Source organism: Perognathus longimembris, chromosome 15 (genome assembly GCF_023159225.1).
Source record: "Perognathus longimembris pacificus isolate PPM17 chromosome 15, ASM2315922v1, whole genome shotgun sequence".
Taxonomy (NCBI): domain Eukaryota; kingdom Metazoa; phylum Chordata; class Mammalia; order Rodentia; family Heteromyidae; genus Perognathus; species Perognathus longimembris.
The window spans coordinates 49,811,710-49,837,873 of record NC_063175.1 but is presented as its reverse complement, the minus strand read 5'-3'; the positions used below and the strand labels follow the sequence as shown (position 1 = coordinate 49,837,873).

The 26,164-nt window shown below is 35.2% G+C and overlaps 1 protein-coding gene across 2 annotated transcripts in view; it reads left to right on the top strand.

Annotated features, from left to right (window-relative positions):
- Nucleotides 1-26,164, top strand: part of Pign (phosphatidylinositol glycan anchor biosynthesis class N) — an 81,639-nt gene that overhangs the window by 2,444 nt on the left and 53,031 nt on the right. The window contains exons 2-13 of one of the 2 annotated variants that reach the window (XM_048363352.1): nucleotides 1,388-1,479; nucleotides 5,046-5,181; nucleotides 6,188-6,436; nucleotides 10,650-10,771; nucleotides 12,074-12,172; nucleotides 14,835-14,941; nucleotides 16,437-16,561; nucleotides 18,201-18,331; nucleotides 19,545-19,661; nucleotides 22,636-22,676; nucleotides 23,453-23,512; nucleotides 24,675-24,767. In XM_048363352.1, the coding sequence (XP_048219309.1) occupies nucleotides 6,216-6,436; nucleotides 10,650-10,771; nucleotides 12,074-12,172; nucleotides 14,835-14,941; nucleotides 16,437-16,561; nucleotides 18,201-18,331; nucleotides 19,545-19,661; nucleotides 22,636-22,676; nucleotides 23,453-23,512; nucleotides 24,675-24,767 (1,116 nt within the window). In that variant the 5' untranslated portion in view covers nucleotides 1,388-1,479; nucleotides 5,046-5,181; nucleotides 6,188-6,215. Of the gene's footprint in view, nucleotides 1-1,387; nucleotides 1,480-5,045; nucleotides 5,182-6,187; nucleotides 6,437-10,649; nucleotides 10,772-12,073; nucleotides 12,173-14,312; nucleotides 14,646-14,807; nucleotides 14,942-16,436; nucleotides 16,562-18,200; nucleotides 18,332-19,544; nucleotides 19,662-22,635; nucleotides 22,677-23,452; nucleotides 23,513-24,674; nucleotides 24,768-26,164 lie in introns of those variants that run through there. The other variant, XM_048363353.1, reaches the window with a different exon arrangement.

The following is a 26,164-nucleotide window of genomic DNA, read 5'->3' as shown; positions in this document are numbered from 1 at the left end:
AAAAGGGAACACCTCTAATTTAGGATCTAAGTTCTAAAACTCAGGTTGAAAATATTTCCTCAGAGAATTGTAAGAAGTTGGATGTAGAAGTTCTTCTCTATGGACACAGAGAAATCTGTTGTTTTTACTACATCTAATTTCTATCCTGTAAGTGTGGACTTGTTTACAAACCAACTGGCCAGTCTTCCCAGTAGGTACTGGAAGTGCCTAGAGTGATACCTCTATATACCCCATCAGAGCAGACTTTTGTTTTGTTGTGCCAGTACTTGGACAGGAACTCAGGGTCAAAGTCTGACCCTTAGCTTTTTTGCTAAAGATTGGTGCTATGCCACTTGAAGCACAACTCCAGTTCTAGATTTGAGATGGTTAATTGTAGATAAGAGTCTCACAGACTTTCCTGCCTGTGTTGTCTGCAAATCTTGATGCTCCAATCCCAGCTTCTTGAGCAGCTAGGATTACAGGCATAAGCCTCCAGCCCCTGCTAGACATACATTTTTATCAATAAAAATATGCAAGTAGCACAATCTATAATATAATAATTTCTGATCTCTACCTATCAAAATTTATTGCTAATACTATTGGGAAATTTCCTGTCTATGTAAGATTTACATTACTCTAAGCCTTTATAGCTAATGTTTCATCTTCATAATAGTAGCTACTTAAATTCGTATCTTAGAAATAAAAATGTAAAAGCTCTTTTCCAAGCACGTTAATCATCTGAGTGCTAAAGATTATTGTGGGGGGTACAGGTGGCTTACGCCTGTAATCCAAGCTATGCAGGAGACTGACATCTGAGGATCATGGTTCAAAGCCAGCCTGAGCAAGAAAGTCTGAGACTCTTATATCTCCAATTAACCACCAGAAACTGAACATGTAGCTGTGGCTCAGAGTGGTAGAGCATTAGCTTTGGACAAAAGAGCTCAGAGACAGCACCAGGCCCCTAATTCAAGCGCCATGGTGGACAAAAAAAATAAAAAAGAAGAAGAAAAGGAATATATTAGGGAGGCTAACTTCAAGTAACATTCTAAAGTTTTAGTAATATCTAATATCTTTTTTTCCTTTTCAGTGTGTGGTAAACATCCCACAGACATAAGCCAAATAAATTTTATTGATGCATGAAGATATGAAGATGTCTTTAAACTTTCAATAATTATTCATTTATTTTAAAGGTTTCCAAACAATTGAACTGTGGCAAGGGTTTTGTTTTCAATAAATGGGAATAAGAAGTGATTTTTTTAAAAGAGACTGTGTGATAGTCTTGCTTAATATTCATGTGTTTGGCTATACTAAGTAATGTGTAAATATCAGTACTTTAAATTTACCAAAATCTTATGTATCTTAGATTACTTACATATTAAATGTGAGTCTGTTTTGTTTGTTTTTACAGGTAGTTCAGTTTTTACAGATCTTGTCCAGGAGACTCAAAAAGGGGGATTACAGTGACCTCTAGTGTCCACAGCGCATATTGTCTTTGAGATGGTAATCCTAAATAATTCAGAAAATCTCAGTCCTTAACAAGTGCATTTAGGACTGTGATGGACACTACTGATGTCCTATCTTCCTTCCCTAGAATTACAGTGGCAGGCTGGGAATATGGCCTAGTGGCAAGGGTGCTTGCCTTGTACAGTAGCATAGCAGAGGCAGACATTAGTCCAAATAGTTATTGGTATATACTCACAATCCAAAGTTTATAGTTTCTAATTTAGCCTGCCCAGTCCCTGAGGAAGTGAGGTTGAAAGTAGTGATTAGGAGACAGTGTGATAAATGAGATTGGAAAGGGAGGCAAGGTTGGAAATACATTCTATGGAGAGGAAATTATAAAGTGATGGAGGGCATGAAAGGCTCAGGGAAATAAAGGAAAGCGGTGAAGTGAGCTAAACTGCAGTAAAGGTTAGTACTATGGGACGAGGTTAGAAAAGGAGGCAGCGACCAGTCCGTGTAAGATCTTGTTAGTCATGCGTAGGATGGAGAGCAGTATGGCAGGGTTTTATACAGGGTCTGAGATGTATATATTTGCGTTTTGTTTAAAAAAAAAAACATGAAAATAATACTATGACTATGTGCCAAGAAAAGTAAGTCAGCCTGTCTGGGGAGAGCTCTTGAACCATAGATAAGAAAGTAACAAATTAAGGAAGTAAGAAATATATTCAGGCTTAGTTTATATTTATGTGGATCATTTCATGTTTAGTGTTTGCTAGATTATTTTTCTAGTAAAAAGAAGTCTACTTTAAGAACAATAAAACCTCCTTAGGAACACATAAGATGATGCTAAGTGAAATGAACTCCATGTTATGGAAACAATTGATATATCACAGTTGTAACTACTTTCAACGTCCTATGTGTATGTGTAATTTCTATTATTGATGATGTTCTTGTATCACCTTCCTATGGTTGTACCTACACTATCTCTGTAATCTTATCTGAGTATATTGGAAACCGTGTTTACTGGTATTGGAAGTAGGAAATTCAAAGGGAATACCAAATTTGAGAGACACAGGGTAAAAAAAGAGAAATAACTACAAAAGCAATACTTACAAAACTGTTAGGTGTAAGTGAACTGAACACCTGGGGGGGAGGGAAAGGGGGGAGGGAGGGGGGCATGAGGGACAAGGCAACAAACAGTACAAGAAATGTATCCAATGCCCAACGTATGATACTGTAACCTCTCTGTACATCAGTTTGATAATAAAAATTTGAGAAAAAAAAAAGAACAATAAAACCTAAAACAGCAATCATGATTCTAAACTACGTACATCAAAAGGGAAGGTTGGTTCCTGAGAGTATAACTCAGTGGTAGAGCATGTGCTTAGCTTTGAGTTCAGTGATCAGTGCAAGTGTACTCTCTCTCAAGCACAAAGGGAAGGATATCTTTAGTAACACAAACAAATTCTTGTGTTTTTGTCAGTTAACTATGAACAAGATTTTATTTTTCCTTGCTGTTAAGCCAAAAACTATCATTTTCCTTAAACAATGCTCTTAGAAACCTAATGAAATATAATGTGTAGCTCATTGTTACTAATAGAAAGAACTTACATTTAGTGGTATACCTAAATAGCCTATTGAAAAAAAATTTCCTAAAAAATTCCTATCAAAAGGATTAGAGCTCATAAGAAGTATCCTTGGAGGCCTTTTCACATCTGTTTCACTGAATATAACAAGCCAGTTTTAATATTTCTAAAAAAGATATTGGTTCATTTAAAGACATGATTTTTCAAACACACCTTTATTCTAACAGCTTAAATTTCACACAGATGAATATATATATATATATATATTTTCAGGAGATATACTTAACAGAAAAATTTAGTTCTTTTTTTAGGTCTAGGAAAGCTTTTTTCTTGATTTAAAATAATTTCACCTGGTAGTTCTTTTGCTTTATAAGTTTTTGTGCTTACACTGGAAGGTTTTCTCTAATGTTGACCAAAGGAGTCTTAGACTATCCTGGTGTTGAACATTTTCGGCTCCTGTGTCAGCGAAGTAAATATCCTAGAATGGATCTTGGGACGTTCTTGAATTATTCCTAAGGAATAGTCAAGGAGTAGAATTTCAATATATCTTAAAATATTTTAAAGCAGGATCTAAATTTGGTATATATATGTATATATTTAGTAAGGGTTATGAGAATATTTGAAATTTTTAATGAAATTGAGTAACAAAGATATTAAAAGATCTGTTTTAAATATTATCTGAATACTATATGCAAAACCTCATTTTTATTGATCTACTTTACTTAGTTACATTGTATCTATTGGAAGTGACAGCTTTTTTCTTATGAGGTCTTATGAAATAAGCAAAGGAGAGATACTTATTGCTGAGTTACTGAATTTATTGTTAGGAGAATGGATGTTCAACTGAAAAAATTATTTCTATATGCAGATATCAAAAGCAGTAAAGATGCCTACAGCTTTTGAATCAATGATTGTACTTATGATATGTTTAAAACATTAACAGACAATTACATATACATTTTAATTGATCATATTGATTTTTGTATGTGTGCCAATACTAAGACTTGAACTTAGGGCCTTATGTTCTTGTTTGCCCCCCTCCCCTTTTTTGGGGGGGAGGGACAGCTTGTAGAACTCAGAGCTTTGAGCGCTGTCCCTGAGCTTTTTTTTTACTCAAGGCTAGGGCTCTACTACTTTCAGCATCTCTACTTCTGGTTTTCTGGTGGTTAGTTGTGGATAAGAGTCTCCTATACTTTCCTGACTGAGCTGGCATTGAACCTCTATCCTCAAATCTCAGCCTTCTGAGTAGCTAGCTGAGCCACCAGCAACCAGCTTGCTTGGCCTTTTTGCTCAAGGCTGGCACTTTGCCACGCCACTTTTGCCAAACCTCTACCACAAGCTTTTTGCTGACTAATTGGAGATCAGAATCTCACATACTTTGCTTCCTGCCTCCCCCACACACACCCCCCATGGCTTCAAACAAACATCCTCAGGCCACCAGCACCCAGCCACGTTGATACTTTTACTAGTGAAAAATTAGAAAAAAAATCTATTGCATTCTGATCTTAGATTTTTCAGGAAAATAAGCCTCTGTAGAGTGGAATATAGTGTGGTAAATGATATGTGGGAAAAAATTCTCTAATTCTTGAAAGGAAATGTTAGTGTATTTAAGAGGAAAAATAAGCAAAATTGTATATACCTTATAAAAATGTAGATAGGATGAAAATTGTAAGAAACTATTAAAAAAGGCTTTATTCTAGGTGGTAGAATCATAAGTGATTTTTCTATTTTATTTAGTAATGATTTTTTTATTAATGCTTACTTAGACTGCTGTTATTAAGTTGCTACTTACTGGGTAATTGAAACTCATGTAGATTAAAAAAGAAGCAAACATTTACACTGAGACCATTGCTTTTGATATCAGCTGTTCACTGAGGAATTTTTATGTTTTTTGGACTATCTTTGATATTCAGTTTTCTCATTAAAAAATTAACATATGATTTGACCTTCTTGCTTTGTCATATTTTCTTTGTTGGATGGGTCTTTTTTTGTTTTACCTTTGGTAAGTATTTTTCTAATATTTCTTTCATTTTACAGCATATTTTTCCATCATTTTATTCCATGGTATGATGATTCTTCAGTCCCAGAAAAAGATGTGTCTATAATTTGAATGACTCCATCTTCAGAATATTTTAACCCTGCGCCATTATATGTAGCCAATACTCATGCAAGTAAGACCAAGTTCAAGTTATCTTTTTTTCTTATTCTTCAGAGAGATCTGCTAACAAAAGCAAATTAGTAGACTGATTTGAGAAATCCTCCTACAGAAAGTTCGATGTTGGCAGTTTAATGGCATACTGTCTTATAATGTTACTGAAATATTTCACTTTTCTGAGTTGTCTTTCTTTAGTATTTGTAAGCTTATTGAATCTGTGACTATCTCCTTGGTACTTTGTGCCACACACTCATAATTATGCAGACATTATGTGCACAGAACATTTTTATTGAATGAATAAATGTAACCTTTTTCATATTGATTCAGGGAACTAAAATAAAGTGCAAAAATAGAGTGTGGAATTTCTGAAGCACAGATGAAATTTAACTTCCTACATATACGTAGGAAGTTGGTTGGTTCCTTTCAATTTTGTAATATTCAAGAGAGCTCCTTGGTTCTTTAAGCTAATCACTATCATAAAAGATAAAAACTAAAAAAATTCAAGATATAAATATTTAATTATAAATAATAGTTGTCATATGTGCAATCAAGAGTAGCATTATATATGTAGATAAATAGATATTTGACTGAACCTTAATTCATGTTAGAGGTGGTTTATTTCTTTGTTTCCTTAAAAATTTATATGTGCTTAGTATGGACTTAAGATTACTATAGGTTATTAGTCCTAATTAACTTATTTTTGAAATTTTTCTTCCTCTTTGGTATAGTTTGCTACATTTTTAACAGTAGTATCTCATTGTTAAATCATGTTTATTGTTATTGTAAGTGTAAAGAAAGGTGTGAGCTATCTAATATTCTGTAATACATGTCCTATGGAAGGGGTGTCATTGATTAAGATGAATTCTAAACTGATTTGTTCAATTGAAACCCCTTTGTACAACCACTCAAAGATAATAAATAAAATAAAATACTTATTCACTGTATCTGTACTCATGAAAATATGTGAAAATATATGATTGTATTATGATTTACTTCAGTTTAACTTTGTTTCCTGTTTCAGGTTTTTCTTGAAGATCAATTAGTTATTGGATATGCTGCTGTTCTTTACTTTGGGATTGCTCATACATTTTGTGTTCTTTGCCTCCATCTTTGACATTTATTTTACGTCTCCTTTGGTTCATGGAATGACTCCACAGATTACTCCATTGCCTCCTCCAGCAAAAAGATTAGTACTGATTGTTGCCGATGGCCTTCGAGCAGACACACTTTATGAACTAGATGAAAATGGGAACACTCGAGCACCATTTATTAGGTGAGTATGTCAGCTGGTACAGAGTGTCTCTTAGAAATGTTATTCTAAGGTCAGATAAACAGGGAAGTATCTTACTGTTTGTCTCACAGGGACACAGAGGTGATGAGAAAGAGAAGAGACCCTTCCACATTTGCATTTGTCTTAGCCCTAGATTGCTAGTTTGTTTCTTCCTAGATGTTATTTCTATTATGGTAGTAGCTGATACCAGGTGAATCAAAACACATAGCCCTATCTGATTTGGCCTACTCATTGTAGTTTCTCAAACCTAGCTAACAACTTATTATGTAACCTTTTTCTTTAAAATAATTCTGCTATTTTTTCATGTGATGATAAGAACAAACATTATGTACTAAATGCATTGAAGCTTAAGTAGAAAATACAGAGTTTAAATCAAAATACAACTTGCTATATGAAAAAAGTTTAACTGAGTGCTGGTGGCTCATGCCTTAATCCTAGCTACTCAGGGGCCTGAGATGTGAGTATCGAAGTTCAAAGCCAGCCCAGGCGGGAATGTCTGAGAGACTCTTATCTCCAGTTAACCACCAGAAAACTAGAAGTGATGCTGTGGCTCAAGTGGAAGAGTTCTAACCTTTGGCTGAAGAGCTCAGGGACTGCGCCCAGGCCCAGAGTTCAAGCCCCATGACCAACCCCCCCCCCCAAAAAAAAAAAAAAGTTTGTAACCACTGTAGCTTTGTCTTCTACTAATTGGCTTTGGAAAGAGATGTTTAATTATTTTGGCTTACAAAGTTACTATAAACAATACATCTTTTTCTGATTGGTACCAAGTCCCTCCAAAACCCTTTCTAGTGCTGTATGGAGAGGTTAAAATCATATTCCAAGTGAGATTTACTAAATACTCATCTGCTTCATATGTCCCCAACTGTCAGCATTACTTTCCATCTCTTTCCATTTTTAATATTTTTTTAATGTTTCCTATTACTTATCACTGTGCACGTCCCATTTGCCCTGAGATATACATACAATTTTATACTAGGACACAGCAGCCAGCTAACAAGTATTTATTGACTATCACAAGAGCGAATGAACTTGAATGCAGTTTTAAACTTTAAAAAAAAAAATTGGTGGGCTGGGAATATGGCCTAGTGGCAAGAGTGCTTGCCTCGGATTCAGGAAGCCCTGGGTTCGATTCCCCAGCACCACATATATAGAAAACGGCCAGAAGTGGCGCTGTGGCTCAAGTGGCAGAGTGCTAGCCTTGAGCAAAAAGAAGCCAGAGACAGTGCTCAGGCTCTTGAGTCCAAGCCCCAGGACTGACAAAAAATAAAATTTGGTGGCTCAAGTAAATGCATAATGTGCCAGTGCCTTACACCTGTAATTGTAGCTATTCAGGAGGATTTGAGGATTGAGATTTGAAGCTAGTCCAGGCAGGAAAGTCTATGCCACTCTTTTCTCCAGTTAACCACAAAAAAAAGCTGAAAGTGGAGCTATGGCTCACGTGGTAGCGCCCTAGCCTTGAGCACAAAGCTTAGGGACATTGCCTAGTCCCTAAATTCAAGCCCCAAGATTGGTACAATAAAAAATAATAAATGAATGAACAACTTAGGTCAGTAGGGAGCTGTAAGTAGGAAAATAAGATCAAACTTGAGTTACATACAGTACACAAAGATGTTTAACACTAATTCCTACAAATGATGAAATATTTGGTAATATATTTGGTTGAATTTCTTCACAGAAAAAAGAGAAATTCATTTCTTACGATCTAATATAAGACAAAAACTGTAGCATCTGTATTATTAATATGTGTTATATAAAGAAGATGAGGTGTCTGGATAGTAGTTCTAATATCTTTAATACCACTATTAGTAGCACATACATGTATACATGTATATCTGTATTGTATCTATATATGTATCTCTCTTGATATGTATATACATATATATAGGCCTGTAGTAGGAAGAAAAATTATATATATGAATATATCAGCATGTAGAAAAGCCAAATTCAATTCACATAGATAAGGATTTTTTTTGGTAAAGGAATTTTAAAAGGAATTTTTTTTGAAATAGCTAGTTTACCTAGCAATAATAAGATCATTTTTTTCATCCATGGTTAACATTTGTGCTACTAAGTGCATTTATCCCTTAATTAAATACAATAGTTTAACATGCACTGAGTAGAAAAAATTTAGAAATGTTTTGTAGTGCTGGAGATAGAAACCCAGGCCTTATGCATACTAAATACCCACTCTTCCACTGACCTATACCATAGCTCTCAAAATGCTTACAGTAAAAATATGCTTCTGAGGGGAAAAAAAGGCAAGCTTTTCTTGTAGCACTATTCTCTGTCTCTTTTCAATGGAAACACTGTAGACTGAGAGCTCAAATAGCTGATATGTTCTTTGTTGTAAACCGTTGCAAATGTATAATTATAGTCTTTTCTAAACCTGTCTGAAAGGTTTTGGTTTAAAAAAATTAATGTTGTTAAATAGAAATATCCAAAATTTTTATACCTCCCTTTTGCCTTTTTCATTCTGATTTTCATTACATAACTCAAGGTACTAAAGAATATTTCTTAATATTTTCTCTATTTGCTTATTATCTATGTATTTTACACAAATTGGTTTGATAAGGTCAATTAATAGTAAAGGAATCTAAACCTGTAATTATAAACATCTTTCTTCAGAATATACTGAAAGTCAGGTGTTTATCTCCAATACTACTAATGCTTTCACTCTCGTGTATCTTCTTGCTCTGCTGGCCCTTTTTCTATATCAGCATCACTAGTGACTTTTCTTTCTTCCCTACATTTTGCTCTTCACTGTGATACAACTTACTCTTGATAACTTTTAGCAAAATAAGCATTTTCCTGTTTTAATCTCAAATTTAAGAATATAATTAAAGTGTCCGGGATAATAGTTCTAATATTTTTAATACCACACATATATGATAGCCCATATATGTATACATGCATATCTATATTATATCTATATATGTATCTCTCTTGATATGTATATACATATTATATATATACCTCTAGTAGGAAGAAAATTATATATATATATATATGAATATATCAGTATGTAGAAAATCCAAATTCAAATTCACATGGATAAGGATTTTTTTTTTTGGATGAGGATCTTAGTTAGGAATCAAAGCTGTTTACCTACTTGGGGACTCATAACTGTAATCCTGGCTACGTACTTGGGACACAGGTATTATTTGAGGCCACCCTAGGCAGAATGTTTGCAAGATCTCTTCTTGAGTAATAGGTATAGTGATGTGCATCTATCATTCCAGCCAAGTAAGAGGCTGAGATCAGGAGGATTTTACTTCTAGGCCAGCTTGGGAGAAACAAAAACAAAAGCAAAAAAAGTTGGCATGATTTTATCTAAGTAGAAAAGACTGAGTGTTTTGTTGCACATCTGTCAGTAACACGGAAAGTGTAAATAGTAAGATAATGGTCCAGCCTGGCCCTAGCAAAAGAGGCGATTGTATCTCAGAAATAGCCAGAGGAAAAAAAAGACTGTGATTTAAGCAGGAGAGTGCTTGCCAAGGAAGTACGAATTTTTGAGTTTAAATACCAGTACTGTTAAAATTTTTTTTAATTGTTTTTAAAAAGCAAATTTTCAACAAAGGATTTTATATGAAGAATATCTATAACTTGAACAGTTTTCAGTTTTTAAAATAGTCTCTCAATATACATACATAGCTCGTACACATGTATACATAACCCCTCCCCCCAACACAAGTATACACACGGGGCTATATATATGCATATGCATATGCTTGGTTTTTATTGTTTTATTCCTGGATTATTTGAAAGCAAGATATTGTGACATTTCACCCCAACCACCTCAGCATAAATCTCTTAAAGACTTTCTCTTAAATAACCAGAATACTATTGTTCCACCAAATAAAACATAACACATTGATGTAATGATATTTTATGTATTAGCTATTTATGTAACACATGCATTAGTGCTTTGTGACTTACAGCATTAATAGTGTGTTTTGTCTTGGGATTCTATGCAGTGATTAAGTAGTTCTTTGTGTCATTTGGTCTCACTGTGCTCCTGCATTGAAATTGTGGTCGGGCTACAGTGGAGTCAACTTGGGTTGGAAATATTCCTTTCCAGCTTGAACTTTAACTTTTTGGTCTTGATTCCTTCTGTAGTAATACTTTTCTAAAACCTGATAAGAACAGACTGTGATAACAGAGGCTGTGCTTGCTGTTCATCTTTGTTATCATTTAGGAACATCATAATGTATGAAGGCAGCTGGGGGATATCTCATACACGGGTGCCAACAGAATCTCGGCCAGGTCATGTAGCCTTGATAGCTGGGTTTTATGAAGACGTCAGTGCAGTTGCCAAAGGTATTGTCTGCTTAAGCTTTTTTTTTATTAAATGAAATACTTACCATATAGATGTATTTGCCAATGTATGTATAAATGTAAGTACAAATGTGTTTACCACTCCTTTACTACTGAATTATTTATAAGATGAAAAGCATGTTTTGAAATACTTTTTTTTTTTTTTTTTTTTTTTGCCAGTCCAGGGGCTTGGACTCGGTGTGAGCACTGTCCCTGGCTTCTTTTTGCTCAAGGCTGGCACTCTACCACTTGAGCCACAGTGCCACTTCCAGCCTTTTCTGTTTATGTAGTGCTGAGGAATCAAACCCAGAGCTTCATACATGCTAAGCAAGCACTCTACTTCTAAGCCACATTCCCAGCTCTTGAAATACTTTTGTAAAGTGTTTTAGAATGCCTGTTCACATGAGTACAAACTGATACTGATTCTGGAATTAAGCTTTACTCTTTCTACCCTACTGTGGTACTCAAAAAATGTGATTGGATGGATGTTTGATTTACCTTGACACTACACTCAAAAATTAAAAAGTGATTTTATATTTTAGTAAGAATTAAATAATGTATTTTTTTAAGTTTTTATTATAAAACTGATGTACAGAGAGGTTACAGTTTCATACTTTAGGCATTGGATACATTTCTTGTACTGTTTGTTACCTTGTTCCTCATACCCCCTCCCCCCTCCCCCATTCCCCCCCTGTGGTGTTCAGTTCACTTACACCAAACAGTTTTGCAAGTATTGCTTTTGTTGTTGTTTCTCTTATTTTACCCTTTGTCTCTCAATTTTGGTATTCCCTTTGAATTTCCTAATTCTAATATCAGTACACACTGTTTCCCATACACTCAGATAAGATTACAGAGATAGTGTAGATACAATCACAAGAAGGTGATACACGAACATCATCAATAGTAGAAACTACTGATACACATGGGATGTTGAAAGTAGTTAAAACTGTGATATAACAATCATTTCCATAAAATGGAGTTCATTTCACTTAGCATCATCTTATGTGATCATAAGGGTATAGCTATTGGGCTCTTGTGATCCTCTGCTGTGACTTGCCTAAACCTGTGCTAATTATTCCCAATAAGGGAGACCATGTATTATTTTTTAAAAATAATAATATAATACGTATAAGAAAATCTATTATAATTTAAAAAGTTAAGAATTTTCCTAAGGTCACGATAAATACATTCATTAGTATTTATTTTTTCTCCAACTACTATTATTTGAAGAATACATCATTTAGAGTTGTTTTGCCATGTATTATTTATTATTCTTGCTGCTTTTGTTTTTCCCATTATCTGAAGGATGGAAAGAAAATCCTGTAGAATTTGATTCTCTTTTTAATGAGAGCAAATACACATGGAGCTGGGGAAGCCCAGATATCTTGCCAATGTTTGCCAAAGGTAAGAGTCATTGATTATATTACTCAGGTAGTAAGTCATAAGAAATCAGTCTTCTAGCCTTTTTTTATTTTTTATTTTTGTCAGTCCTGGGGCTTGAACTCGGCCTGAGCACTGTCCCTGGCTTCCTTTTGATCAAGACTAGCACTCTGCCACTTGAGCCACAGCGCCAGAAACCTTTTCTATATATGTGGTGCTAAGGAATCGAACCCAGGGCTTCATGTATACGAGGCAAGCTCTCTTGCCACTAGGCCATATTCCCAGCCAGTCTTCTAGCTTTTTATCTGTTGCTATACTTATTGTTTTTGAGACACATGTTTCCATCACACATCTTTGAGGATGTGTGTTACAGTGGATAGACATGCCAGTTTAACTGGAAGCATTTTTTCATTCTTCATGGTACTTAAAATATTGACGCATCACACTCTTAGTATTGTGTACTTAGTAAAATTGTATGTGGCTTACTTAATAACTTTACAAACTTGATAGCTAGGTTTTATGAAGTATCAGTTTTCTTTTTTGAAAAGTGTAATAATAGTAATTATTTTGGAGTTAAATTAGGGAGTTCCTGTGAAACATTTATCAAAAAGTTTTTATCACCTAATTTCATTATGGTATTTATGTTGATGTGTGATTCATTATGCTTCACAATCAAGGACTTGTAGATGCTTAACAAAAATTAAATATTAAAACTTGCAATTCCTATTTGAATGTAGTTTACGATGCCATATTATTTTGCATTAGATATCTATGGCATTAATGGAATTTAATATATTGAAATGCCATTATGTTCAGTTATTTGCTATATTGAATGTGACACTTGGATATGTTGAATTTGTTCATGTTCACAGACCTGTGTGTATTAGATCTTCTGTCAGTGAAACGCACATATAATAAAAATATATATGTTTTATATATATATATATATATATGTATATGCCCCGTCACTAAATGTTTTTTACTGGGTCAAAGTGACTGATCATTTCACTAAATGAAAAATTTTGTAACATTATACTTAACCATGGCTTTAATTTGAATCATTAGAACTATTGAAGATCATTGCATGTCTATATTTAATATTTTCATCTATTATTCATAGAACATTATTATACTCAGTAGAACAAAAAAAAAAATCTCTATGTGCCAGTTGGTGGTAAGGACTGATTAAGTTGCTATATTTCACCAACTTCAGCTTCCTACTTCCACCTATAACTGATAGAACAGGATCAATGCCTGAATCCCACATAATCCAATAGGAATGTTCTAGTTTATATGATAATGATATAACCCACTCATATTACTTCATTTTGTTTTTGCCAGTCCTGGGCCTTGAACTCAGAGCCTGAGCACTGTCCCTGGCTTCTTTTTGCTCAAGGCTAGCACTCTGCCACTTGAGCCACAGTGCCACTTCTGGCTGTTTTCTATATATGTGGTGCTAGGGAATTGAACCCAGGGCTTCATGTATACGAGGCAAGCAGTCTTGCCACTAGGCCATATCCCAGCCCCATATTACTTCATTTTGGATGTGGGAAATAGAATGGCTGAGCAGCGGGGGCTGGGGATCTGGCTCAGCGAAAGAGCGCCTGCCTGGCGAGCGCAAGGCCCTGAGTTCGGTCCTCAGCTCTGGAAAAATTAAAAAAAAAAAAAAAAAAAGAATGGCTGAGCAGAGAAATAGGATCATTAGACTTGAACTTACATTACAGAGATCATATTACTTCATTATATCTCTCTATGGGATCTACAAAAATTTGTCTACCCCAGAAGCTTACTGATCGGGTTGTTAACAGAGCTTTACAAATCCTAAGATTAATATATAATTGAACTCTTTAAGCTGTTTGGTGATAGGTTTTTTTGCCTATCATTTAGAAAAATATATGGTCTGTATGACAGATGAAATACTTGAATTTTCTTCTTGTCTTAAGAAAGTTTATGTTGCCGGCACTGGTGACTCACGCCTGTAATCCTAGCTACTGCTGAGATTTGAGGAGCAGTTCAAAGCCAACTCCAAGCAGGAAAGTCTGTGATACTCTTATCTCTAATTCACCACCAGAAAACTGGAAGAAGTGCTGTGGCTCAAGTGGTAGATCTTTGAGCTGAAGAGCTCAGGGACAGTGCCCAGGTCCAGAGCTCAAGCCCCACAACCCACAAAAAAGAAAGTCTGATATCTTCATCTAGTTTATATTATAGCACCTTAAGTGACACAGATTTTTTAATAGTTCAGTCATTAAAGGAGATAAACTTTGGTGCTTATTTTGTTTAATTACATATAATGTTTACTTTGGCAAGTTAGTTAACTTACATGTGACATATCTATGAAATGAGAATAAGCTATTGTGAGGGCAAAAATAATAAGGCACACAGCACTATTTCATGAAACCTAAAGGCTAATTATTTCTCAACCTTTCTTTCACTATCAAAAATAAAGTGCTTTGTAAAAAGTTCCGGTTACTTTTAGAAAGATTTTTAAAAATGTCAAGTGTGGCAATGTATACTTGTAATCCTAGTACTCTGGAAGCTGAGGCAGGAGGCTTGATTGAACTCCAAAGTTCAGGACTAGTCTGGAAAACAGCAAGAGGGTCTCAATAAACATTTCCATGACTAGTTCATATTTTAGATAAGTTAAAAAATTCTTTTAAAATGTATGCTTCCCAAATTTCCCTTGCAGGTGCTAGTGGAGACCATGTTTATACATATAGTTATGATGCTGAAAGAGAAGATTTTGGTTCCCAGGATGCAACAAAACTGGATTCCTGGGTTTTTGACAATGTTAAGGTTAGTGGTAATCTCCAAAACATGTATTTATGTAAAGTTCTGACAATGGATTTGTTAGTAAACATATCTTAGATATATTATATTTACATATATTTCTATATGTAGTGTTTTCTCTATTCAATAGAAATTTTTACTTTTTTAGTTTTCTTGTAAACATGCCCTTCAGTATGTACCTGCATTTTTCTTTTTCTTTGTATTTACCCAGTAGAAATTAAATACTTAATAAATTTTTTGCTAAACTTTATTTTGTCAAGGATATTTCTCCTTTTTTTTTAATTTTTATTTTTTAATCACACGAGAGTCTTTATTGCAAGCTCGAGCCTGAGCTCACGATCGTCACCGATGCAGCAGGTCTGAGGATATTTCTCCTTTAATGGTCTTATCTTTCTTCTCCCTCCCCTCCCCCTGACATACAATTTTGTCAATAGAGAAAACTTTAAAATGAAATAAAACTTCCTTAAGAAAACAATTGGCAAATCATTTTGCTAAACACCTATTAATATAATTTAGTTATACTAACATGGTTTGGAAGCCTTAGGCTTTTAATTTCTGTGGTAACTAAAATACTCCAAAGTCATGGTTTTGATTCCTTATGAATGAACAGGCAACTGGCCATATGTGCATGTTCTTTTTCCTTTCTCTGTGAGGTCATCTTGGGATCTCAGATAGTGCTCCATTTGTAGTCATTTCAGTGGTTTAGGGCAACAATAGGATGAATCCAAAGGACCTTCTGTCAAATACCCAATTGTTCCTATGGTTCACATAGATTTTTGTTGTTTGTTTGTTTTTATTGGAGATTGAATTTAGGACCTCGTACTCTACCATTTGAGCCATACCCCAGTCCTTTTTTGCTTCAGTTATTTTTGTAATATGGTCTATGTTTATATCTAGGCTGTCCTCATCCTCCTATTTATGTCCTGACAGGCTGGCACTACTACATACAACCCAGCTATTTGTTATGATGAGGTCTCACTGACTTTTTGCCTGGATTGGTCTTGAAATTCCCTACTCCCAATTTTCTCCTGCTCTTGAGTAGCTGTGATGATAGGCATTCACATAGCTTTGATTGGAATGCTTGAATCTCATTGGCCACATCCACCAAAGACATATCTAGCTGGAAGAAAAGATGGGAAGGAACTGGAGATGTGGCTCAAGTGGTAGAGCACCAACTGTGGGTAAAGAAAACAAGCCTTACGGGGCTGGGGATATAGCCTAGTGGCAAGAGTGCCTGCCTCGGATACACGAGGCCCTAGGTTCGATTCCCCAGCACCACATATACAGAAAACGGCCAGAAGCGGCGCTGTGGCTCAAGTGGCAGAGTGCTAGCCTTGAGCGGGAAGAAGCCAGGGACAGTGCTCAGGCCCAGGACTGGCCAAAAAAAAAAAAGAAAACAAGCCTTACAATAGACCTTATGTTAGTAGATATTGGGGACAAATAATTTTATTTTCGAGTAATGCATACATTTAATTAAGTTTAACTGATTTGTTACATATAGGACTTCTTTCATGCTGCCAGAAAGAACCAGACTTTATTTTCTAAAGTAAATGAAGAAAAAATAGTTTTTTTCTTACACTTATTAGGAATAGATACAAATGGACATGCTCACCGACCATCATCAAGGTAATTGTAATTCTGTGTTCAAATTTAATTTTTTTTAAGGGATGTAGCTTTTCTGTTTTAACTCTTAACATACTGTATATTTTTTTGCAATTAGGACAACAGAACTTATACTTTAAGTAACTGCTGTAATGTACAATAAATTGTCAGTTGTATACAATAGAGTAACATAGAATGGTTAAAATTACATGTACTGAAGCCACACTGAACATTAAAATAAGTTAAACTCTTACTCTGTGTTCTTAATTTAGATAAAAGTTTTATCTAATTATATGCATTAGAAATAACTTTTTAGTAAAATTTGAAGCAAGTTTTTATTTATTTATTTTTTTTTGCAAAAGCAAGGCAAGGCTTTATTTAAGCGAGCTACAACTTGGGCCTCGTCCTACCCCCTTACACAGCGGAGGTTAGGAAGGAGCCCCGAGCTACGATTACACAGGGCTTATAAAGGCAAAGAACAAAGTTACAACAATAAGGTGTTCAAACAAGCAAGATTAGGACACAGGTACAAATCTGATTGGCTCAGGGTTTGAGGCATTCTAGGGGTGGTCAGAGTTAAGCATTCCCAGCGGTTAGAGTTCTAGACCTACTGGGCCCTAATGGGCTTGTCCTGGGTCTGAAGCAAGTTATTTTATGCTATTAATTTTTCTGTTTGTGACAGTACTGGAGTTTGAACTCAGGACCTTGGGTTTTCTCTCAGCTGTCTTTTTCAGGATAGTGCTCTGCCATTTGAGCTGTTCATCCAGTGTGGCATTTTGCTGGTTAATTGGAGATAGAGTTTTTTGGCCTTTTCTGTCTAGGCTGGCTTTGAACTGAGATTCTCAGTCTCAGACTCCTGAGTAATTAAAGTGTGAGTCATTGGTGTCTGGCTATGCTATTAATTTTTGCATCTCTAAAAAGATACACAATTCCCTGTATGTTCCATTCGTTAGTATTATGTAAAACAAATATGATATATGAAGTTTTTATAATCTACATTCCCAAACAATCATTAAATGTGAAGAGCAAATAATATTCTCACTTTTCAGATGATAAGAAAGAAGAAACCAGATCATGCTTTTATTTTTTTATATGGAATTTGTTTTATATTAGTTTTCTATAAAATATGCTGATGAACTGCTAGTAATTAATGCTTCATATTCCTCTTGTTTAACATGTTAAACTGTTTTAACTGGTAGAATATGTTCATATCATGCCACATGTTTATTCAGCCACATAGAAAAAGCTTAAGTATAATTTGTTCAAAATATATTATTTTACATCACAGGCATTTTATAGGATGAAGAAGTATCCTTGAAATAATGATACTTGTGCTAAGGTGATCAAACCCAGTGTATTTTATTATGATAGACATGAACTTGAAAATCTTTTTTAAAAATCTCATTCAGGATTTAAAAGAGTTAATTCAAGTGTATTTGCTAATCAATACTCTCCTATGAAGCCATCTCTGAAATCTATTTCAGATTCCTTAGAGTCATTGAAGAAATATTTTCAATAATCTAAAGAGCTCTGATTTTTAAAATATTAAAAAATAAATTTAAAGGCATTTCTTTGTTCCTGACTTGAATTTAATGAGTCCACACTGAATAAATTTGATTTTTCTAAGTTAATTCAATTTGCTCTTCTGTTTCTTTATAAACAGAGAATATAAGGACAATATTAAAAAAGTTGATGATGGAGTGAAAGAAGTCGTGTCTATGTTTGAACATTTTTATGGAAATGATGGAAAAACAGCATATATCTTTACCTCTGACCATGGGATGACAGACTGGGGTTAGTCTGCCTTTAAGTGATAATCTGCTTTACAATGAAGTATTGAGAAATGAAACTTGAGAGATGATGAGCCATCTTATTGTGTGCAGTGTCTTTTAGCAAGTAATATTTGCAAGCTTAAAATGTTGGTGTTAAAGTAAACTGATTTTGCTCAGTGCCAGTGGCTCATGCCTGTAATCCTAGCTACTCAAGATTCTGAGATCTGAGGATGGAGGTTCAAAGCCACCCTGGACAGAAAAGTCTTTGGGAGAATCTTATCTCCAATTAACTACTCAAAAACCAGAAATGGTGCTGTGGCTCAAAGTTGTAGCGCACTAGCCTTGAGCAAAAAGAGCTCAGGGACAGCTCCCAGGCCCTAATAAGTTCAAGCCCCACACTGACAAAACAAACAAAACTTTGATTTTATGTTAAAAAAACCCTCTTTCTTACAATTATACCAAAATATGTTATTAACATATGAAAAAGAAGAAGAAAATGTAAAATACCTGTTATTTATCTACCCAGTACTCACTGTTATATGATGGCAAAGGGAGGTGAGATTGAGACAGTATTACTGAGACTTAGGACAGCTGAAATTTATTGTGAATAAATCTGTGCCTCCTATGAGCTTCCCAATGCAAATACAGTTAGTACTCAGAAAACAATTTAATGTAGAGATGAGGTTTAGGACCCCAAATTATAAGATAGAATTCTAGTGGGCTGAGTTGCATTTTGTAAAAAGGGCTTCTTTAGCCACATTTAGTAGAGTATACCTTGCCCTTCTCTCCAGAGGCTACTTGCTCTAAACTGAGGAAAGGTTATTGTTCCAAAAAGAATTCTTCCTGTTCTATCTTTAGTGCTACCCTGCTGGTTGTCTCCTTTATCATTTGTTATTTTTATTTTTCTACTTTTACCTAGAGTCACTAGGAAGACATTCTAGATCGATCCTTCCTTCTTACCCACCTTCCCTTCCTTCCTTTGTCTATTATTGATGCTTTGAATTTGTTTAATGGGATAATTTTTCAAACATTACTTTAAAAAGCTGTATTTGGGATTTGTTTACTAGACCTAGCTATGTATGAATCAAATCTTTAGCTATATGTTATTTAACTTTTTGGGTGCCGAGGATTGAACCCAGGGTCTTGTGTATGATAGGCAAATGCTCTACCACTGAGCTACATCCCTAAATTAGTTATTATCTCTTGTGTGATTACTCTTGGCATCTTATTTATAGGATCCCATGGAGCTGGTCATCCTTCAGAGACTTTAACTCCTTTAGTCACTTGGGGCGCTGGAATCAAGTATCCACAAAAAGTATCAGCGCAGCATTTTGATGATGAATTCTTGAAAGGTATTTGTATTTATTGCTTTCAAAATCACAATTTAAAATAAATAAAATTAAGATTTTAGATTACTTGGGGCTTGAACTCAGGGCCTGGGCACTGTCGAGCTTTTTCACTCAAGACACTGCTCTACCACCTTGAGCCACATCACTACTTCTGGATTTCTGGTGGTTAATTGGAGATAAGAGTCTCATAGACTTTCTTGTCCAGGCTGTTTTTGAACTGCAATCCTCAGATCTCAGCTCCTGAGTAGCTAGGATTATAGGTGCCTGTCTAGATTAAATTTTAAAAATCATTTCAAATTAGAGTTTTTAAATCCATTTTGATAGTTGTTATTGTTGTTTCTGTATAAATGCTGTAAACCAAGGAATTGATTAGTTTTCTTTTTTCTTTTTTTTTTCAGTCTGAGTTGGAGTTTGAACTCAGGGCCTGGGCTCTGTCCCTGAGCTTTTTTGCTAGTGCTCTACCACTTTGTGGTACTTTGTGGTACTTCTGGTGTTTTGGTGGCTAATTGAAGATAAGGCTCTTTCACAGACTTTCCTGCCCAGGCTGGCTTCAAACTGTGATTTCAGATCTCAGCCTCCTGAGTAGTTAGGAATACAGGCATGAACCATCAGCGCCCAGTGCTTTTTCTCTTCTTGTAGAATGAATTGTTAAACACATACCAGCATACACTATTAGTAACTATTTATACCTTTCTAATAGTTACTAAACTAGTTTTTTAATCTTGTCTATTAATTTAATTAATATGAGAATGAGATTTCCTTGATAATGACTAAATGAATAAGAAACCTAGAGTTTCTTAAAGGGCAATTGTAAATTTGATTAGTTTTCTCAAACAGAAAACACATCAGTTACAAATCTCAGTATCTAGAGTACATATCTATTAGGCAAAAAGGTAGATTGTATCTACCTTTGTAGATACAAAGGTATGTACATATCACTGTATTTCTTTCCTGGATCCTGACAAAGACAGTAGGGCTTAGTGAGCAATATAGTCAGCAACATGTCTACAGTAATTAATGAAACTTTTTTTCACAAGTGCTAATTCTTATGCATTTATTATTGGTGGACAACCTGGGGCATTTGTCAAAGGGCCAGAATAAGGCAGTCGGTACATTTTGTCTTGATTTTTCCAGGCTTATTTAAGTGTAAATGAAAAGAATCTAGAGGACTTTTTTTTTTTCATCTACTACACATCTTTGGGGTTGTCTTTGATTTTACAGAACTTAATTACTTTAGTAGGAGACTTAAAACAATTATAAAGGCAAGTTCTAGATTATGATAATGATCATGAAGGATATTAAAATGATATCTTAAAACAGATAAAAACAGGTGGCTGGGCTCCTGAATTTTTTTTATTTAGATATTTATTAAAGTAGGTAAGGTTCATTAATTATAAATAGATACATAGCTGGGTGAATTGTACATGTGTGCAAACACATGTAATCACCATCCAGATTCATGTGGCCAGCATTTGCGGTCCCCCAGTTGTTTCCCTTGTGGAGTATGAGGCTTTTAGTAAACTGGGCTAATTGTAGGTTTGTCCTCAGTGGGGATAAGAGGCAGCCATTCATGTGAAGATGGACATGAGAGTGTTCCAGAGAGAGAAGCAAATGCAAAGATATAAAACAGAAAGAGCTTAACTTGTTTGGTGAACGGAAGGGTGGTGTTGCTTGACATTACCAGATTGTAAGATAGTACAGGAAATTACAATGCAAGAGATAGGTTATTTGGCAAGTTAAAGCCCCTCTAAGGAACTTGGTGTGGTGCTGGATTTATAAGGAAGTACTGTCAATAGGAGCAAGGGTAAATGGCTTCTTTGTACTTAAAAGATTTGACTTTGTTTTGGCATTTGGCTTCACAGTTCATTGATATTTGAGACTCACATGATTTCATGAATTATTATAGAAAAATGTATTTTTTCTCATTTGCATATGAAATATCAGAAAGAGGGTATACGTGTTTTCCCCCATTGGGCAATTATTGTAAATTTTTGGAAGCTGACTGATAGAAGGAGGAAAATACTTTTTGGATTAATGACTTAGAAGAAATTTCATTATTAAACTATTTTAGAACCCTGTTGGTGATATATCCTAAAGTTATGAACTCAAGACATTGTCTCAGTCATTTGTTCTGATTACTATTTTATTAAAATTTCTGAATTTGTAGGAACAGAGAGGAGAATGAAGCTATCTTTGAGGGTAGTTTTCCTGAGTAGACTATTTTAAATGTTTGTCGTTGGTTACCATAGGAGCAGAGCAGGTACAATTTTAAAACATTTGGCAAACTGCCTACACAGAGAAACAGAGAAGCCTGAATTAACTGCAGTGTTGTCAGTTGTCTTAATTCTGAAACAGGTTTATGTTGGGTAATAGTTATGCTGGTAGATGTTATCTCTCTGCTCTTTTGCTTCTTTCTTTCCTTCTTTCCTTCTTCCTGATCTTTCCTTCCTTAACCTATGATGTTTTGAAATTTGTCTTCAAATGAACATGCAAAATCTTTCATAAAACATAGAAAATATTAAATATTTACTTTCTGGTTATATTGCTAAAATTCTTTAAAACAGATTCCTCTGCTTTTTAGATAACCAGTTTTATTCACCCTGAGCTAAAGGAGAGAGATGTGTCCAAAACTCCTGTTTTCCATGATGTATCGAACACTTACTTGTAAAAATCACCTCTTAGCTGGCACCTGTGGCTCCTGCCTATAATCCTAGCTACTTAGGAATCTGAGATCTGAAGATTAAAGTTGGAAGCCAGCCCAGCCAGGAAAGTTCATGAGACTCTTATCTCCACCAGAAAACCGGAAGTGGCACTGTGGCTCAAAGTTGTAGAGTGTTAGCCTTGAGCAGAAGAGCTTAGGTACAGTGACCAGGCCCTGAGTTCAAGCCTCCCCCACTTCCCTCTCTACCCGCTCCCCCCCCCCAAAAAAAAAAAGAAGAAGAAAATCTTAACATCAGATCTTATATCTGTCTTTTAGAATGGAAATTGGAGAACTGGAAGAGACAGGATGTCAATCAGGTGACCATTTCAATTTTATTATGTTCAAATGTAATTTATAAGAAGCTTAGACAAAAATGTAGTAATAATCATGACAAAACATTTTAGATATATTTCAGCTACCAGTGAGAATGAGTACAAATGTTTTAGCCTAACCAGTCTCTTTGTGCCCATTTTTAAAATTTTGCTACTAGGACTTGAACTCAGGGTCTTGTGCTAGCTGCTAGGTTGGCACTCTACCACGTAAGCCAGGCCTACAGTCTGTTTTACTCTTACTAGTTTTGAGATAGGGCCTCACTTTTATCCATGCACAAACCTGGACCTTGATCCTCCTAGCTATCTCCCACTGTGGCTGGAATGATATGTGTAAGCCATCATACCTGTTCCTTTTATATTGAGTTGAGGGACCATCTGTTGCTTTGTTCAGGCTGGTCTGGAACTAGTCCTCCCAATTTTAGCCCCCTGAGTATCTGAGATGACAAGTGCATACCACCATGACAAGCTGTTGTGTGAGATGGGGTCCTGAGAACTTCTCACCTGGACTGGCTTCAACCATGATAATCCTAATCTATACCTACTAAGTAATCACTAGAATTATGGGTGTCAGCCACTAGCCTCATATGGAAAATATTTTTTAAAGTCAAGAGAAAATAAGAGAAGACTTCTTCCAAATAATACTGAAAAATTGTTATACAAATTGAAATTTGCATGCTTGTCCAGTTTTTGTGAGTTCTGCCATATCGATTTCTTTGTTGATACCTATAGACTTATTAGAACTAACCTTTTTCTATTTCTAGGCTGATATTGCACCATTGATGGCTTCCCTTATTGGAGTTCCCTTTCCTCTGAATTCAGTGGTGAGGAATAAAATTTATTATCAATACTCAATATAAAATTATACAGTCAAATTTGCTTTTATGTTCCTTTTAAGCTTTAACTACATTTAAAACTATGTTCATATACATTTATTTTTAGATATGTTATAATTTATACATGAATATCTCTTATAATCTCTAACAAGCCCAGTAACTTTTCCTTGATTTATTTTTAAAAATATACATGATTTTTGAAATCTTTGTATTCTAATTATAAGTAATAAAAATGTGTTTGTACCTTTTTGATTATCAAGACTGAATTGAAACAATATTGATGGTTTGTTGAAGCATAGGGTGATCAAAATTTAGGCTTGGAGATGAAAATCCAAGAATCAAGATCACCCACCAACCACCATAGTCTTGTGACAGGACCTTTCTGTTTGGGACACCACTACAAGACTACAGTAGCTTTATAACTTTCAGTTTTTGTTCCTTGACTCTCAAGAATCAAATCTAGATGTTCTGGCCTGGATTATTTGCCCATCCCTCTCCAAGGGGGAATAGGGACCCTTATTACAGCCCAACCATGCTATAGACAGTAGGTATGGTTTTTTAGTAGGAAAGAGTTATGCTATTAGGAATGGGCCTGGGAAGAGTTTAGCAAGATGTAGTAATAATACTTACAGAACTTTTCAACACTGACAAATTCCCCCCGCCCCCAATCAATTTGCAAAGAGAAAAGGTTTGTTTTGGTTCATAGTAGTAGAGCTGTCAATCACTGCACAAGAAAGTGAAAAAGTCCCCTTTGAAGACATTCTCCTAATGATCCAAAGCTGACTCTTGTAAGGTTTCTGTTACTCACACTAGGCTCTACCTCTAAAATGTCCATCACCTCCAAATAGCAATTAGTAGGGCAAAAGCCTTTTAATATATGGCCCTTTAGGGGACATTTAAGATCCAAGCCATAAGAACAGTCTCTCAATCAACTTTAGATTTACCTTTTATCACATTTGTTTTATTTGCTTTATTACAGCTACTTTGAGAGAGAAATTATAGAACATCTCTGAAATATGATTTTCATTAGATTTCTTCATTTGGTCTAATAATTCATTTGTTGAAGCATCGTTTTTTGCCTCTGTGTAAGTCTGTTGTTTTATTAGACTAGCCTGAACATTATTATGAGGCTATTGTTCTTTATTTTCAGGGAACCCTTCCTGTAGATTATCTTAACAACACTGATCGCTTCAAGGCAGAAAGCATGCTTACTAATGCACTACAGATTCTCGAACAGTTCAAGGTAAATTTTATTATTTATTCATTCATTCATTTATTTATTTTTTCCAGACCTGGGGCTTGGACTCAGGGCCTGAGCACTGTCCTTGGCTTACTTTTTGCTCAAGGCTAGCACTCTACCACTTGAGCCAGAGCACTACCTCTGGCTTTTTCTATATATGTGGTGCTGAGGAATGGAACCCAGGGCTTCCTGTATGCGAGGCAAGCACTCTACCATTAGGCCATATTTCCAGCCCTCAAGGTAATTTTTTAAAAGACACATGTACAATACTATAATTTTGAAATTGAGTATGTTAAGTGAAAATATTTGATTATGATGATAGTTTTGAACTCAAGGCTTTGTGTATTTGTCAGGCAGGGTTTCTTACCTGTGAGTAATGCCTCCAGCTCTTTTTTATGCTGGTTATTTTAGACTTTGGGTCTTGGTTCTTGATGTGTGCTTACACACACACACACACACACACATGCTGTGATCTCCACACACACACACACACACACACACACACACACACACACACACGCTGTGATCTCCCTCTTTTACCCTTTCCTCCTGACTAGGATTTTAGACTCAAATCACTGTATAAGGCTCTCTATTGAGAAGTAGTCTCTAGAATTTTTCTGCCCATGCTGGACTTAAACCATGACCCTACCACCCTTCAAAGTAGCTATGATTACAAGTATGAGCCACAGGCACACCTAACTTTTGGTTTTATGTAAGTTATTTTGTGTAATTTATTATCTCCCAATTTTGTTTATTTACCTAATTTCATGTTTCTGTAGTATAGACTGAGTCAGTACTATGAGTCAATTAAAGACTATAGGATTCTCTCTAATTGTAAGATTTCCAACTTATGCTTTAAAGCTGGTGAATCAAGTCTTTATTGGCTAAAATTTGCCCCATGGATAGTACTGTTCGAAATTGCCACCTCTCTTCTCATTGCATGTACATTGTTGGATACATTCAGAACATTAAGAGATGACTGACTAGGGGCTGGGAATATGGCCTAGTGGCAAGAGTGCTTGCCTCGTATACATGAGGCCCTGGGTTTGATTCCTCAGCACCACATATACAGAAAATGACCAGAAGTGGCGCTGTGGCTCAAGTGGCAGAGTGCTAGCCTTGAGCAAAAAAGAAAAGAAGCCAGGGACAGTGCTCAGGCCCTGAGTTCATGGCCTAGGACTGGCCAAAAACAAAACAAAACAAAAAAAACCCAAAGAGACTGACTAAATCTTTGCCTTTTCTTTAAGAATTAAAGAAAATACAGTTTTAATTGATAGCAATATATATTATTTTGCAAGATTATTTTGCTTAAGTCTCATTGAGATATTGTTATATATTTTTTCTTATGTATTTATGAAACAGTACATTAATACAAAATTTTATTTTCAAGTAGTTAACTA